A 17,609-nucleotide genomic window follows, 5' to 3' on the forward strand; every position below is an offset into this window, starting at 1 on the left:
TTTATAGGGAGGCAGGCTGAATATCTGTGGCACATGTAGCTGGCAGTGGGGTAGGCACTTGGCAAAGAATCAACTGCCAAACATGGGCTGCCAAACATTTGGGTTGTTTGGTTGTTTGTTGTGTGAGGGGGGAAACCCAAAGACTCCACCTTGGATGTATATCCTCTGCATTCAATTCCTTAACCAAACATGAAATCACAGAGTTGAACCAGAGCAATCACACTAGCCCACAATCAAAGACCAAACACAGCCAACAGTAGATAAAGTTTACAAACTGTACTTTCATGTTATAGCGGAAACATGGTGCAGGAAATACCGTACAAATGAAAAGTACAACAGAGGGGCATTTGTCAAAGATATTCAGAGTGTGACTTAGCATAATGGAATTGGATGGGGGAACAGGATTATGTTATCATTATTGATCTAAGGGGGAAAGTTGTGCACAATAACACTACACATGAATGAAATCAAAACAGTGCCACAATCAACTGCCACAAGAAATGGGTGATGGGAAAGAAAATCGATTACCCCATAACAGGACATGTATACAATCCCAAAGATAAACGAGGGACACAAAACATTTCACTCTTTATTGGTATTTTCCTTAAAATATTCAGTCATTTCAAATTCAGTAGGTTTGGACGACATGTATATAGCAATGGGAAATGTACATAGGCAAGGAAGAAAAACATACACTGTACATAATGTAATCTTAGAGAGAAATGTTTTGCATTTTTGGGACCATATATTAACTTTTAAGATAAACAAGACTCAAAAGTCTTTGTGCCACCTCTGTTTTCAGGAATTAAATAAGGGTCTAATATAAGAGCAGACTGGAGTTTTCCACTTAATTCAATTTAAGGGGAAATGTGACGTTGCAATAGGTTCAAATGTTGGACACTAACATTGAGAGTGTTGTGCTCCGTTCAGTCACAAATCAATCACTGGGTAACCTAGTTAAGTGGGGAACAGATTGCTTTGGTGCCCAGGGTTAGGTAACCTGGCTGTCTAATTGGGTTACATATTCATTTGTATGGAGTCAATTGACCCAGTTACAACAAGTTTTTAAGGGGTCGATAAAGAGTCCAGCTGTGTGGTGGTGACAGCTGAGAGCACCGGAATGTTTTTAGGGACGCATCCATGAATTAAAGCATGTGCTACTGATACCAATAAGGAACGGACACAAGGTATAGTGAGAGTCTGTGGTGTGTGTGTGTGACATTCAGCGTCTGTTGGGATGACCACCCGCCCTCTGCACCCTCTCGGCCTGGCCTGCACCTGCCGTCAATGTCACTTCCTCCAGGAAGCTGTGAGAGAGGGCAGAAAAGGGACATCATATCATTCCGTTAGTTCCTCACGAGCTGAGAGAAGCATGAGCAGTACTACCGGTACATCAACATCTCTGTGACTCACAAAATACATTTTCATCTGAAAACAGAAGCCCACGTGACAGACACGATTACCTTAGTCCCAGCTCTATGATATACACACACCCCTACACAATAATTGTGTCAGTGTATGTCACTAGGGTTCCGGTCTATAAAGCAAGGATAGGGCTGAGACATAGAAAAATAAAAGAGACCCACTAGAGAAATGTCAAAATACCTATTTCTGTTAGTTGATCAAGCAAAGACATTTCAAGGTGTCATTGCAAACGACATGAGAGACATTTAGGCTTCCTTTCACTCTGAAAGGCAAGGTTCTAAAGAGCAGCCGTCTTGTCTCTCTTACAGTCCTCTGCCAATGAAAGAATGTCATTTTGACTTTTGATAGAGCAGTAATTACAAAGTATTGTAGTGATATATCAGCGATACCAGTGTGACATTTGCCGATGTTCATGCTCATCTGTTTTTAGAGGGTTTCCATTCACGCAGCCTGCTCTGGGTGACTAGCCTATATCAATGAGTGATTAAACACATGGTCTAGGTCCTAGGTCAGATAGCCTACTATCCACCCAACTACACAAAAAAAAAAAAATATTATAATAATCCTGAGGTTAAAGTTCAAAAGGCACAAGAGAGCAACATGGTATTGAACCTACAACCCTCAGGTCATAAATTGCTTTGCGAAACAAAGCTGCCCTGATAGGGTCTCATTCAATCAGCCATATTAGAGTTCAATACCAATCCTGGTTTCAAAGGGAGATACCAACCCCTGCGGTGACAATGGTAGTGGTACATCATTGGTAGGCATATATCTCCAGCTTTTGGCCCACTGAGGCAGCACACAGCAGTACAGGGTGGCCTGGACAAATCCCCCAAGGGGGTTTACTGTGTCTTTGTGTGGCTAAATCATGTGCAAGTAGATGTTAGAAGAAGAAAAGTACTTCAATGTGCATAGTTATTTTCAGATCAAGCTTTTTTCGCTTTAACCCAACCTCCCAAGCAACAGACAAACACCCAGAAGAGTTGGAAGCCAGGGTCAGCCAGGCAGGAGGGCAACACCTTGCCCTGACCCCCTCTTCAACCTATGGGTTAAGTGCCTTACTCAATGTCACATCGGCAGGAGATGGCATCTAGATGGCATCTATCTAGGATACCTAGAATCTGCCCTAAGAGCTAAACTATAAACTGGCAGAATTTTGAATCTTGGAAAACTTAACAATGAAAATACAGCTAGCACCATAGAACTGAAAAATGAGCATGTCAACATCAGCTTATATAAACAAGCCTGCTTGTGACAGACACAACATCAAGACACTAAAATGTAAACAACTCACATATAGCGAGAATCAGCGTTTCACTACGGCATGCTTAAAAAGAAACCTCACAACACAGGTGCACCCATTACCTTTAACAGCACAACAGTGAGTGCTGCAGTACAACATGAAACGCCTCAGGACCAGAGAAGACGGTTGCAAGTTCAATTCCCAGAGGTAGAAAGTGTAAGATGGTGTTACAGAACCCAGTGCGAGAGACACTTCATCTGAGTTGCATCAGCAAGCGCTCCACTATAAATGTCAAAGACGTGGCCAAGGAGCATCATCACTCAGCACATACAGCGCATTCGGAAAGTATTCAGAACCCTTGAGCTTTTTCACATTTTGTAACGTTACAGCCTTATTCTAAAATGGATTAAATTGATTTTTCCCCTCAGCAATCTACACAAAATACCCCATAATGATAAAGCAAAAACAGGTTTTTAGACATTTTTGCACAACAAAAAAAATCGACTGAAATATCACATTTACATAAGTATTCTGACCCTTTACTCAGTACTTTGTTGAAGCACCTTTGGCAGTGATCGGGTTCAAGTCTGGGCTCTGGCTGGGCCACTCAAGGACATTCAGAGACTTGTCCCGAAGTCACTCCTGTGTTGTCTTGGCTGTGTGCTTAGGGTCGTTGTCCTGTTGGAGGTGAACCTTCGCCCCAGTCTGAGGTCCTGAGCGCTCTGGAGCAGGTTTTCATCAAAGATCTCTCTATACTTTGCTCCGTTCATCTTTCTCTCGATCATGACTAGTCTCCCAGTCCCTGCCGCTGAAAAACATCCCCACAGCATGATGCTGCCACAACCATGCTTCACCGTAGGTTTCCTCCAAACATGCCAGGTTTCCTCCAAACGTGACGCTTGGCATTCAAGCCAAAGAGTTCAATCTTGGTTTCATCAGATCAGAGAATCTTGTTTCTCATGGTCTGAGAGTCTTTAGGTGCCTTTTGGCAAACTCCAAGTGGGCTGTCATGTGCCTTTTACTGAGGAGTGGCTTCCGTCTGGCCACTCTACCATAAAGGCCTGATTGGTGGAGTGCTGCAGAGATGGTTGTACTTCTGGAAGGTTCTCCCATCTCCACAAAGGAACTCTGGAGCTCTGTCAGAGTGACCATCAGGTTCTTGGTAACCTCGCTGACCAAGGCCCTTCTCCGCCGATTGCTCAGTTTGGCCGGGTGGCCAGCTCTAGGAAGAGTCTTGGTGGTTCCAAACGTCTTCCATTTAAGAATGATGGAGGCCACTGTTCTTGGGGACCTTCAATGCTGCAGACATTTTTTGGTACCCTTCCCCAGATCTGTGCCTCGACACAATCCTGTCTCAGAGCTCCATGGACAATTCCTTCGACCTCAAGCCTTGGTTTTTGCTCTAACATGCACTGTCAACTGTGGGACCTTATATAGACAGGTGTGTGCCTTTCCAAATCATGTCCAAACAATTGAATTTACCACAGGTGGACTCCAATCAAGTTGTAGAAACATCTCAAGGATGATCAATGGAAACAGGAAGCACCTGAGCTCAATTTCGAATCTCATAGCAAAGGGTCTGAATACTTATGTAAATAAGGTATTTCTGTTTTTAATTTTTTATATATTTGCAAACATTTCTGAAAACCTGTTTTAACTTTGTCATTATGGGGTATTGTGTGTAGATTGATGAAGATTTTTGTTTATTTAATCCATTTTAGAATAAGGCTGTAACGTAACAAAATGTGGAAAAAGTCCAGGGGTCTGAATACTTTGTGCACTGTAGGTGCTGCTTAGCAACCCGGGTGATGTAACAGCACTGCAAACAGGGACCGTTGGTCTCTCTTGGCTAAATCACTTCTCATGTAAGACCTGGTCAATCTCAGCCTGCTCAGGTTGTAATTTCATAAAACATTGACGAGGAGCACTAAGTTGTCATATAACCGGGAGAGAAATGTATGGTTTGACATCTGTGTGTGTGTGTGTGTGTGGGTGTGTGTCCAGACCCCGTGATTAAAGAGAAGAGGGGTGATCCCACACAGGAGTGTCAGAAGGGGCATCACAAAAAGAGCGCTGACGCATCTCCTGAGCACCATCTCCTGTGTTATGTAATCACACAATGTTTCTATTCAGCTCAGCCTGAGAGAGAGAAAGATAGATAGATAGAAAGAAACAATTATTTATTCAGCCAACACAGTCAGTCAGACAGAGAGATAAAGAAAGAAAGAGAGATAGAGGGAAAGAGAGAGATCATGTTGCAGGAGAGGTGAAGGGAGAGGGGGAGAGGCTGAGAGAGAGAATCTTCATTCAGCAAACAGACAGAAAGAGAGAAATAGACAGAGAGAGACAGAGAGGGAGAGAGAGGGAGTCAAGCAATAATTGCTTTTTCATCTTCACACAACACAAATCAACACAAAGAACAACTAAGGTTCAAAAGAGGAAGGTATGCAAGCTGAATTACTCTTTAGTCGACTTCACTAACATTAGTGAAGTCATTTCAGAAAAATGTAACACAAATGTGGCCTACACTGTATATACAGAACAGAACACTGAGAGTCGATATTCACATCATAAGAAGGAATTCCCCTCGACCACGCCCACAAATTAGGGAAAGCAAACATTATTTTCCAACCTCGTTGTCGATTTTTTGTTAAACAGAAATAACAAAATATGTTTAAAAAAAAGCTGCTGTGTTGTTCAATGTACATGTAACCAGCTCAGAAATCCCGACCTACGGTTCGCAATGCTCCCACGTAGGGAAATAGAGCCTGAGAGAAGCGCACAGTGGCTTCAGGCTATTCGGCGTGAGAAATGTGGGGACCTGTTGTCTAAGTAGGCTACACGTAGCTATGTGTGTGGAAAACATTTAATCACAGGTAAGACATTTAACTTATTTAGTAGGCTATAGTCCATTTGTAACTCCACTCACTACTTGGAGCTGTATACTCTGATTGTTTGTGTTGTTGGTCTTGGCTAGCTTAATGTTCCAAATGTATTGAAAATGAAATACAGAGATATTACATTTACATAAGTATTCACACCCCTGAGTCAATACTTTGTAGAAGCACCTTTGGCAGCAATTACAGATGTGAGACTTTCTGGGTAAGTCTCTAAGAGCTTTCCACACCTGGATTGTGAAACATTTGCCCATTATTCTTTTCAAAATTCTTCAAGCTCTGTCAAGTTGGTTGTTGATCATTGCTAGACAACCATTTTCAGGTCTTGCCATAGACTTTCAAGATGATTTAAGTCAAAACTGTAACTCGGCCACTCAGGGACAATCAATGTCGTCTTGGTATGCATCTCCAGTGTAGATTTGGTCTTGTGTTTTAGGTTATTGTCCTGCTGAAAGGTGAATTAATCTCCCAGTGTCTGGTGGAAAGCAGACTGAACCAGGTTTTACTCTAGGATTTTGCCTGTGATTAGCTCCATTCTGTTTAGTTTTTTTATCTTGAAAGATTCCCCGGTCCTTGACGATTACAAGCATACCCATAACATGATGCAGCCAACACTATGCTTGAAAATATGGAGAGCGGTACTCAGTAATGTGTTGTATTGAATTTGCCCCAAATATAAAACTTTGTATTCAGGACAAAAAGTGAATTGCTTTGCCACATTTTTTGCAGTTTTACTTTAGTGCCTTGTTGCAAACAGGATGCATGTTTTGGAATATTTTTTATTCTGTACAGGCTTCCTTCTTTTCACTCCGTCAATTAGGTTAGTATTGTGGAGTAACTAAAATGTTGTTGATCCATCCTCAGTTTTCTCCTATCACAGCCATTAAACTCTGTAACTTTTTTAAAGTCACCATTGGCTTCATGGTGAAATCCCTGAGTGGTTTCCTGCCTCTCCGGCAACTGAGTTAGGAAGGACACCTGTATCTTTGTAGTGACTGGGTATATTGATACACCATCCAAAGTGTAATTAGTAACTTCAACATGCTCAAAGGGATATTCAATGTCTGCTTTTTTAAATGTTTACCCATCTTCCAATAGGTGCCCTTCTTTGCGAGCCAATGGAAAACCTCCCTGGTCTTTGTGGTTGAATCTGTGTTTGAAATTCACTGCTGACTGAGGGACCTTGCAGATAATTGTATGTGTGGGGTATAGAGATGAGGTAGTCCAAAAAAAAAAATATCAGTCCATGCAACTTATGTGACTTGTTAAACAAATTTTTTTTCCTGAACTTTTTTATGCTTGCCATAACAAAGGGGTTAAATCTTTATTGACTCAAGACATTTCAGCTTTTTATTTAGAATTAATTAGTTTTGATTTTTTCATACTGGCCCCCGTGGGAATCGAACCCACAACCCTGGCGTTGCAAACGCCATGCTCTACCAACTGAGCTACACGGGGCCCCGTGTAAAGCGCGAGAAAAGCGTAGGCCTACCGTTTGGAAAGCAAATGCCTACTGCTGAAAATAGAAGAGTAATCTGTCTGTAGAAGCTAAAACAATTTCTCTCAACTTTTGAGCGAACAGCCCTGTTTTTCAAAATAGCTTATCATGAGATATTGGCACGAGCCCATCGGCCATCACTGGTGATGAAAAACCCTTGAATGAGTAGGTGTGTCCAAACTTTTGACTGGTACTGTATATATATATTTTTTTTCATTGTTGGACATAATAGACTGTCAAAACAGTCAATTTGCAGTCTACAAATTATTTGTAATTATGTTCTGGCCTCCCGACCATCCGCTCAAGAAAATTGGCCCTTGTCTTAATCGAGTTGATGATCCCTGCATTAGTGTGTTCACCCATGCAGCCAGTGCTATCAATAAATCAGGGATATTGGCCAAATGAGCGACATTTACATGTCATTAAAAACAGCATATGCAAAACTTTATAGCTTATTGTTTTCTTGGATTTTACTTTCCTAAAACAATAATTGTCCACCACACAGTTCAGCTGTCAGAGATTTTAGAATGAAATGCAACAGGGCATTGCATGCACAGGCCTATTTGCATGCACAGGCCTAATTACCAAGAAAGGCTATATCAGAATATTTTTAAATAAAGATAAGCATTATATTGTTAGATTATAGGAGTAACTCTGGTAGGCCTAAAACATTCTTCCTCAACTCAAGTTCAACTGTCAGTCAGTTGGAGCGCTGACTTCACATCATAGGCCTGCAGTATAATAGGCTAATAGCCATACCACACCAAACCTTCACAAAAGTTTCTAAACTTTATTAGGGTAATATCAAAAGTCAAGCATGAGCAGGATATTATATCACGGCAAACACAACATTACAGTTGGAACTTAATTTGGCCAAAGAAAATGGCTCAACAGAATGAAACAAAACACTTATGAACTGTTTTAAACCTTCACAAAAAGTTTTGAACAGGCTATATTGCAGCAATTACCAAGAAAGGCTAGTGCATACAGTACCCAATAAATGACAGCAATAGGCTAATAATATTTATTTTATAAAAGGCCTACTTATAACCTACACTGTACATACAAAGGTATGTGGACACCCCTTCAAATTAGTGGATTCGGCTATTTCAGCCACACCCGTTGCTGACAGGTGTATAAAATCGAGCACACAGCCATGCAATCTCCATAGACAAACATTGGCAGTAGAATGGCCTTACTGAAGAGCTCAGTGACTTTAAACATGGCACTGTCATAGGATGCCACTTTTCCAACAAGTCAGTTCGTCAAATTTCTGCCCTGCTAGAGCTGCCCCGGTCAACTGTAAATGCTGTTATTTTGAAGTGGAAACGTCTATGAGCAACAACGGCTCAGCCGCGAAGTCGTAGGCAACACAAGCTCACAGAACGGGACCGCCGAGTGCTGAAGTGCGTAAAAATCATCTGTCCTCAGTTGCAACATTGGTAATGCCAGACAAATGGATATGTTGTGAGCTTCAGTAGGCTGTGTCCAGGCCTAAATGTCCTGGAGAAGCTCGGTCATATTAACATGTGCATGAAACTGACAGAATGACCACTAATGAACGATGATGTCATTCACATTTGTCTCTCGGAAATGGCCTTATCATAGCAAGCATGGGAAAGAATGAGAGAGAGCTTTGGTGAGTGAGCGTGTGCGCGATAAGCTGAACAAAAAACAAATAAGGACCACCAAGTCAAAGATTCCAAACACCTGTGGCCGTCTAAGCCGATTGCAAAACAACACTTGACAATTTGCCACGGTTGCTTCCCCAACCTAGAGTAAGGTTAGAATTTAATCAAACACAGATGAATAGCCTGCGCTCAACAATTGACCTTTAATGGCAATTTCCCTGATGTTTGCGGAGATCACATTTGCTGTAAACTGGTCTTAGTCCTGTCACTGTCTCTCTACACTGTATCTTGGCCTCAGTCTTAAAAGATCCGGACTCAATTCTACTAAACTAAAATATGGAATTGTTTTAAGATGGTCATACCAAGGATAATTTAGCTATTTGATTTTGAATTTTAGGACCCCTTTAGGTATATATAAAAAAAAATATATATATATATATATATATATATATATATATATGATGAAACATTGACTTTGGCCTTACTGCTATTAGCCCATAGAAACGCATTGAATAACAGATTTATACATCGGAACAAATATAGTAAAATGTTTTATCAAAAGGACGTTTATTTTAAATTGTCTGTCCTATATCTGAGACATATAAGAAAGATCAGGAAATTATTATAAATATTTTTTACCCATATTTAACAAAATAATTGGCACTAAACTACTTCCATATACACTGAGTGTAAAAAACATTATGAACACCTGCTCTTTCCATGATATTTACATTTACATTTACGTCATTTAGCAGACGCTCTTATCCAGAGCGACTTACAAATAGGATAGACTGACCAGGTGAAGCCAGGCGAAAGCTATGATCCCTTATTGATGTCACTTATTAAATCCACTTCAATCAGTGTAGATGAAGGGGAGGAAACAGGTTAAAGAAGGATTTTTAAGAGACATGGATTGTGTATGTGTGCCATTCAGAGGGTGAATGGGCAAGACAAAAGATTAAAGTGCCTTTGAACAGGGTATGGCATTAGGTTTCAGGCGCACCGGTTTGTGTCAAGAACTGCAACGCTACTGGGTTTTTCATTTTCAACAGATTCCCGTGTGTATCAAGAATGGTCCACCACCCAAAGGACATCCAGCCAACTTGACACATCTGTGGGAAGCACTGGCAGAGTCAACATGGGCCAGCATCCCTGTGGAACAATTGACACCTTGTAGAGTCCATGCCCCGACGAATTGAGGCTGTTCTGAGGGCAAAAGGGGGTGCAACTCAATATTAGGAAGGTGTTCCTAATGTTCTGTACACTCAGTTTATACGTTGTGATGTCACGAGAGGCTACACAGCTTTCAGCGGGATTGCTCAAGTAGTGCAAGGAGACCAGGTTCAACCAAAACAAGGATTTTATTAAAGGTCTTGGGAAACTAACGAAAGTATAACACAATTCTGTTCTCTGGTGGCTCTTTAAGGGTTAACAGTTCAGGGATGTCTCTTCCACATCCAAAATCATAACTCTCCCTCGCTCAAATAACTTTTCCCCAGTCTTACTGTATTCCACGTTGCAGCTAGTGGCCAACCCAGCAAAACGTCCTTCCAAATGTCCCACACGTATTTCCACAGGTGCATATATCCAAAGGTGAGTATTTCCCAAAGGTAAGTATCTCCAAATCCTTATATTCCTCATGGAAGTGGACGTGCAGCACTCTTGTCCTCCAGAGAGCCCAGCCTGGAGACCGTGTCTCTTCCCTTCAACAAACCTTCAGCTCATCAGCTCCTGATTGGTTTCAGCTGCGTGGGAAGATTGGCCATAGAGGGTTGGAGTTCCCGACCATACCAGCAGATGGAGCCATAGCTGTCTGGGTTTGCAGCCACCTCAGGGGATGTAACGTCCCTCCAGGACACAGCCTCTCGTGACATCACACATCCCCTCCTCGGGACCGACGTCCTCGTCGGGTAAAGGCAGCGAAGAAGGCATCACGCCGGGAGGGCGTCCGCATTGCCGTGGTGCTTGCCAGACTGCTCTCTCTTCAACTCCTCCAACTCTAGGACCAGGGACTCAGCCTCCTGTTGTCTCTCCTTGAGTTTCTTACTGAACGCATCAGCCTTGGTTTTAGCAGAGTTTAGCTTCTGTTGAGCAGCTTTCAGTTCCTTCTCTCTCTCTGCCTCCGCATTCTTCATCTTGTTCTCCAACACCTTGTACTTCTCCTCTGCCTTCTTCTGGACCTCCTTACTACTGCGCAGGGTCTCCTCACACTCCTCGATGGTCCTGCGCAGCCTCTCCAGCTCCTCCTGTTGCTTATGGAAGGAGCTCTGTTGGAGTTTAGCCTGGAGGATATCTAACTCTTCTGTCTTCATGTCTAACTGTTGCTTTAACAAACGATACCTCTCAGCGGTCCCCTTCAGACCAGACAGTTCTTTGTCCAGATTCTGTAGCTCCGTCTCTGTGTCGGTCTGGGCACCTGCCATCCCTATCCGAGCCCGGGCGGGAGTGAGTAATTCGGAGGATTGCACCGGAGCCTTCCCAGGATGAGTCTTGCCTCTCCGTTTCCGAGGTACTCGGGTTATCCTCTCCTGAGACTCTCTCCAGAGTGGGTAAAAGGCTGGGCAGTCTCGTCCAATTAGGACAGGGACGGGGAGGGAATCAACCACCCCCGCCGTCGTGTGTATGGTTCCCCGTGTGCTGGTCATTGTAAGTTCAGTAATGGGGTATTCTCTGGTGTCCCCATGGACACAGGAAACTGGGAGGACTTTCCCGGGGTCAGACACGTTGGGCCCACCAAATCCTTACGCACCAGGGTGGCCCGGCTACCAGAATCCAGTAAGGCCTCCACATCATGGTGATTCACAGTTACCGGGCAGGTGGGGGTCGATCTGGGCCGCCATCTACGACTCCCAAGAGCGAGGCAAAACGGTGTGTGGGTGCTGCGCTGGAGGACTCCGCAGTGGGCATAGGTTCATCGGCTGGTTTCCCACACTGCCAGGAGATATGTCCCATCTCCCCACACCGGTAACACTGTCGAAGTTTCCCCCTCCTGGTGTACTCTTCTTGGACCCGCCTGGTTTCTGGCTCCCCCTGGAGCCGGGATAAGTCCTGACGTGGCTGGGTTCGAGACCTTGGGGGTCCTTTGGACGGGTTCTTCCCATTTGTGGTGGGGCCGCCCTCCTGGGGTCTTTTCGGGAAGCATTCAGCATCTCCGCTGTGGCCTGGTACTTTTCCACAGCTTCCACGGTCAGATCAGCCGTGGTCAAGGCCTGTTGACTGATGAACCGTTTTGCCTCATAAGGCAGGGCGCGTAGGTAACGATCCACCACAACTGCCTCCACCACCGCCGCTGCTATATTCCTCTGCGGATCCAGCCATTTCCTTGCGATTCGGACAAGTTCATGCATCTGCGCCCGAGGAGGTTGGTCTGGTTGGAAGGTCCAACTGTGAAAGCGCTGGGCCATACCAAACTTTGTGAGTCCATATCTGCTGAGGATCTCAGACTTCAGGGCATCATAGTCAGTAACCTGGTCAGGGCCCAGGTCCCGGACAGCATTCAGCGCTTCCCCGGTTAGAAAGGGGGCTAACAGACCAACCCACTGTTGCTTGGGCCAGGCTTCCCTAGTGGCCGTGGCCTCAAATGCATGCAGGTATGCCTCAATGTCATCGGTAGCTCCCATCTTAGATATAAAGTCACTTGCCTTTATTGGGCGGGTATTTTGGACCACCCTCTGTCTCTGCAACTGCAATTCCTCTGCCTTCAGAAGGTTGGCTTTCTTTTGCTCCTCCAAGAGAGCCACGTTTGCTTGCATCTGGGCTTGCTGGCCAGCAACAAGGGCTTTCAATATGTCCTCCATTTCAGTCGGCGGGAGCCTACGGCCAACTTGGAAAACTGGGTGATCAAACCTTCGGTATCCTCCTCTGACATGCACTATTAACGCTTGAGCGTGCCTGTATTCTCCACCATCTGTGATGTCACGAGAGGCTGCACAGCTTTCAGCGGGATTGCTCAAGTAGTGCAAGGAGACCAGGTTCAACCAAAACAAGGATTTTATTAAAGGTCTTGGGAAATCTATGTAGTTTTACGTCCATAAAAATGTTTTACTGGTACTGGGCTACCTTCAGATGAGTCTTGTTTATGAAAGTTTCACCTTTCCATAGAGGGGTCATATTCGTGTGTAGCCCAAACTGTTCGGATGCTACAGACAGACGTTAACAGATTGGCTGTACCGACTTCAGACGAGTCCCGTGACGCTTGTGGGGTCGTAGAGGAAAACGGAGAACACCATCATGTTCGGGAGAGTCTCATCTGTCCATAGAGTGGTCATATTAGTTAGGCCAAACTGTTCGGACGCTACAGACGTATTCGTGAGAAGACCGATTTTCGGGATGTCTCATGGTCTGACAAACACAGCTGTAGCTTGGCCACCTTCCACCGCAGATGTGGAAGGCCGCCATTGGCGGATGCAGTGGATTGAGACGCAGCCCATGCAAAACACAGATATCTCTATCTTAAAAATATGGATTTTGACAGGGGTTTATGCTAATTAGATTTCCACGGGGCGGGAACATTGACCCTAGGGGGTTAAGCCATTTTTATCATATGTGTTGACCTGGTATCAAATAATGGATGTCTAATGGCTATGTCTGGATGTAATTTGACTATAGGTCACGAGGAGCGGTTGATGATTCTGACCTCTTGGTGTTGTGGATGGTGGTGCCGCCCAGTACGATCCGAACCCCAGGCATGCTGCGGTTCAGGTTGTAGATTGCTAGCGCCTCCTCATAGGTGGCCCCTCCGATGACGAAGACTATGATATCCTGCGGCCTGAAGAGGAAATACATGGTTATCACTGATAGGCTAGCATCTGGTTAGGGTAATCCAATAATGGTGATGAACTGTAGGCCTATGTGTACTCATTCACACAGAATATGTGTTTTTACGTATCAGTAACATTGTGTAGAAGTGTGTGTGTTTGGCTATACAGGTGTAGGGTCTGAGGTTGTGTCTTTAAGTGTGTGTGTGCATCACCCTACCTGTCTCTAAGGGAGCTGGGTCCTAAGTAGGGGAACTGACTGTCCTTCAGCCGCCCCTTGATCAGCTGGTCCAAGGTCTCCTGCAGTAACGGTGCATGCTGCGTGTACACATTCTCAACTCCCTGGAGACACGCACGCACACAAAACAAAGGTGTTTTATTAGAATCTGGTTGAGATGGACACAACTCCAGCGAGTATCTGTCTAAATTGTGGAGAGAATGGTGTACCTTCAGCCCCTTGAAGAACTGTTTGGTGATGGCGACTGCATCTTGGGGGTTGATGAGGTCACTTCCTCTCACCCTCTTCCCTCCATACTCCACCATGGACGTTACCATCTGAGGTAAAATATGCCGGTTAAACAGGATAAAGGCATACGTTGATTCTTCAAACCTGGTCTAGATTGGTGAGACAGATACATCAAGCATACCAACATACTGTATGTACATTGTTGAGTTGAACGTATATTTATTTATCCTCACAGAGGCATTGACAAATCCCAAAATAATAACATCCTCCACATAATATAAGTACAACAACAGTATACAGTCCTCATATTGCCAAAGGCCAGGTAGTATACAGTCCTCATATTGCCAAGGGCCAGGTAGTATACAGTTCTCATATTGCCAAGGGCCAGGTAGTATACAGTCCTCATATTGCCAAGGGCCAGGTGGTGGTACAGTCCTCATATTGCCAAGGGCCAGGTAGTGGTACAGTCCTCATATTGCCAAGGGCCAGGTAGTGGTACAGTCCTCATATTGCCAAGGGCCAGGTAGTGGTAAAGTATAGAATGTTCCCTTACCCTGCGATGCCTCTCTGACACGCCCTTCCTGTTGAGCTCCTCCATGAGGCCCGGCAGGATGCTGCTGCTGTGTCTCTCGTAGCGCAGTGCGTACAGCATCACCAGGCGCACCGCGTCCAGCTCGCTCACCCGCGGGTTCTGCAGCAGCCGACGCACGTTCTGCAGAAAAACAGGGAGTACATTTTACATAGCCTTTAATACAGACTTAAATTATTTCTTTTTCAATGCTACTTCACTATTATTTCTATGTGCAGTGTTTTAGTGAATTCTGAAAGTCACTATTATTATAAGTGGCCAAGTCAATATACAATACAGCAGTGGGCTGTATTCTTCCTCAACCAACACAAAGTACAGAGAAAATGTGTGTATTCTTTTATGCTTTTATGTGAACTATTGATGTTATGGTATTAAAAAAGCATTGTTGACAGTGATACTACATTTGCAGTGAGGGAAAAAAGTATTTGTACGTTTGCCCACTGACAAAGACATGATCAGTCTATAATTTTAATGGTAGGTTTATTTGAACAGTGAGAGACAGAATAACAACAACAAAATCCAGAAAAACGCTTGTCAAAAATGTTATAAATTGATTTGCATTTTAATGAGGGAAATAAGTATTTGACCCCTCTGCAAAACATGACTTAGTACTTGGTGGCAAAACCCTTGTTGGCAATCACAGAGGTCAGAAGTTTATTGTAGTTGGCCACCAGGTTTGCACACATCTCAGGAGGGATTTTGTTCCACTCCTTTTTGCAGATCTTCTCCAAGTCATTAAGGTTTCGAGCCTGACGTTTGGCAACTCGAACCTTCAGCTCCCTCCACAGATTTTCTATGGGATTAAGGTCTGGAGACTGGCTAGGCCACTCCAGGACCTTAATGTGCTTCTTCTTGAGCCACTCCTTTGTTGCCTTGGCCGTGTGTTTTGGGTCATTGTCATGCTAGAATACCCATCCACGACCCATTTTCAATGCCCTGGCTGAGGGAAGGAGGTTCTCACCCAAGATTTGACGGTACATGGCCCCGTCCATCGTCCCTTTGATGCGGTGAAGTTGTCCTGTCCCCTTAGCATAAAAACACCCCCAAAGCATAATGTTTCCACCTCCATGTTTGACGGTGGGGATGGTGTTCTTGGGGTCATAGGCAGCATTCCTCCTTCTCCAAACACGGCGAGTTGAGTTGATACCAAAGAGCTCGATTTTGGTCTCATCTGACCACAACACTTTCACCCAGTTCTCCTCTGAATAATTCAGATGTTCATTGGCAAACTTCAGACGGCCCTGTATATGTGCTTTCTTGAGCAGGGGGACCTTGCGGGCGCTGCAGGATTTCAGTCCTTCACGGCGTAGTGTGTTACCAATTGTTTTCTTGGTGACTATGGTCCCAGCTGCCTTGAGATCATTGACAAGATCCTCCCGTGTAGTTCTGGGCTGATTCCTCACTGTTCTCATGATCATTGCAACTCCACGAGGTGAGATCTTGCATGGAGCCCCAGGCCGAGGGAGATTGACAGTTATTTTGTGTTTCTTCCGTTTGCGAATAATCGCACCAACTGTTGTCACCTTCTCACCAAGCTGCTTGGCGATGGTCTTGAAGCCCATTCCAGCCTTGTGTAGGTCTACAATCTTGTCCCTGACATCCTTGGAGAGCTCTTTGGTCTTGGCCATGGTGGAGAGTTTGGAATCTGATTGATTGATTGCTTCTGTGGACAGGTGTCTTTTTTACAGGTAACAAGCTGAGATTAGGAGCACGCCCTTTAAGAGTGTGCTCCTAATTTCAGCTCGTTACCTGTATAAAAGACACCTGGGAGCCAGAAATCTTTCTGATTGAGAGGGGGTCAAATACTTATTTCCCTCATTAAAATGCAAACCAATTTATAACATTTTTGACATGCGTTTTTCTGGATGTTTTTGTTGTTATTCTGTCTCTCACTGTTAAAATAAACATACCATTAAAATTATAGACTGATAATTTATTTGTCAGTGGACAAACGTACAAAATCAGCAGGGGATCAAATACTTTTTTCCCTCACTGTACATATTGGGCAGTTCTGTCTTGTGCCTGCTCTTTGTCTACCTGACTACCACATGTCATGTCTATTTCAGGCCTGTGTCTGGTCAATGACTAGCCTCTGCCTGGTTCATATTTGACTTGTGTTTCATCTACATACAGTATCTAGTAGTGTGATTCTAGTCAGTCTCAGGCACCAAGTCACTACAGAGCTGGGTTGGAGTGTTGATTAATTTCAACAGCCAATTCAGGAAATTCTATTGGTAATTCAGGAAATTCTATTGGTAATAATAGAAATGTGTTTCCTACCGGTAAATTGAAAAATAAAATACAGTGCATTCGGAAAGTCTCCAGACCCCTTCACATTTTCCACATTTTGTTACGTTACAGCCTTATTCTAAAATGGATTAAATGATTTTTCCCCCTCATCAATCTACACACAATACCCCATAATGACAAAGCGAAAACAGGTTTTCAGAAATGTTTGCAAATATATAAAAAATTAAAAACAGAAATACCTTATTTACATAAGTAGTCAGACCCTTTGCTATGAGACTCAAAATTGAGCTCAGGTGCATCCTGTTTCCATTGATCATCCTTGAGATATTTCTACAACTTGATTGGAGTCCACCTGTGGTAAATTCAATTGATTGGACATTATTTGGAAAGGCACACACCTGTCTATATAATGTCCCATAGTTGACAGTGCATGTCAGAGCAAAAACCAAGCCATGAGGTCGAAGGAATTGTCCGTAGAGCTCCGAGACAGGATTGTGTTGAGGCACAGATTTGGGGAAGGGTACCAAAACATTTCTGCGGCATTGAAGGTCCCGAAGAACACAGTGGCCTCCATCGTTCTTAAATGGAAGAAGTTTGGAACCACCAAGACTCTTCATAGAGCTGGCCGCCCGGCCAAACTGAGCAATCGGGGGAGAAGGGCCTTGGTCAGGGAGGTGACCAAGAACCCAATGGTCACTCTGATAGAGCTCACGAGTTCCTCAGTGGAGATGGGAGAACCATCCAGAAGGACAACCATCTCTGCAGCACTCCACCAATCAGGCCTTTATGGTAGAGTGGCCAGATGGAAGCCACTCCTCAGTAAAAGGCACATGACAGCCCGCTTGGAGTTTGC

General features: G+C 44.1%; 1 protein-coding gene across 1 annotated transcript in view; it reads right to left on the bottom strand.

Moving 5' to 3' along the window:
• Positions 1 to 252: 252 nt before the first annotated feature.
• Positions 253 to 17,609, bottom strand: part of LOC121571790 (vacuolar protein sorting-associated protein 45-like) — a 30,410-nt gene continuing 13,053 nt past the window's right edge. Inside the window, exons 11-15 of the mRNA XM_041883475.2 lie at positions 14,471 to 14,629; positions 13,899 to 14,006; positions 13,672 to 13,793; positions 13,331 to 13,462; positions 253 to 1,307 (exon numbers count right to left, since the gene is read on the bottom strand). Coding sequence (XP_041739409.1) covers positions 1,223 to 1,307; positions 13,331 to 13,462; positions 13,672 to 13,793; positions 13,899 to 14,006; positions 14,471 to 14,629 — 606 coding nt within the window. The 3' untranslated portion in view covers positions 253 to 1,222. The remainder of the gene's footprint in view (positions 1,308 to 13,330; positions 13,463 to 13,671; positions 13,794 to 13,898; positions 14,007 to 14,470; positions 14,630 to 17,609) is intronic.

This window comes from Coregonus clupeaformis, chromosome 8 (assembly GCF_020615455.1).
Source record: "Coregonus clupeaformis isolate EN_2021a chromosome 8, ASM2061545v1, whole genome shotgun sequence".
In the NCBI taxonomy this organism is placed as follows: Eukaryota; Metazoa; Chordata; class Actinopteri; order Salmoniformes; family Salmonidae; genus Coregonus; species Coregonus clupeaformis.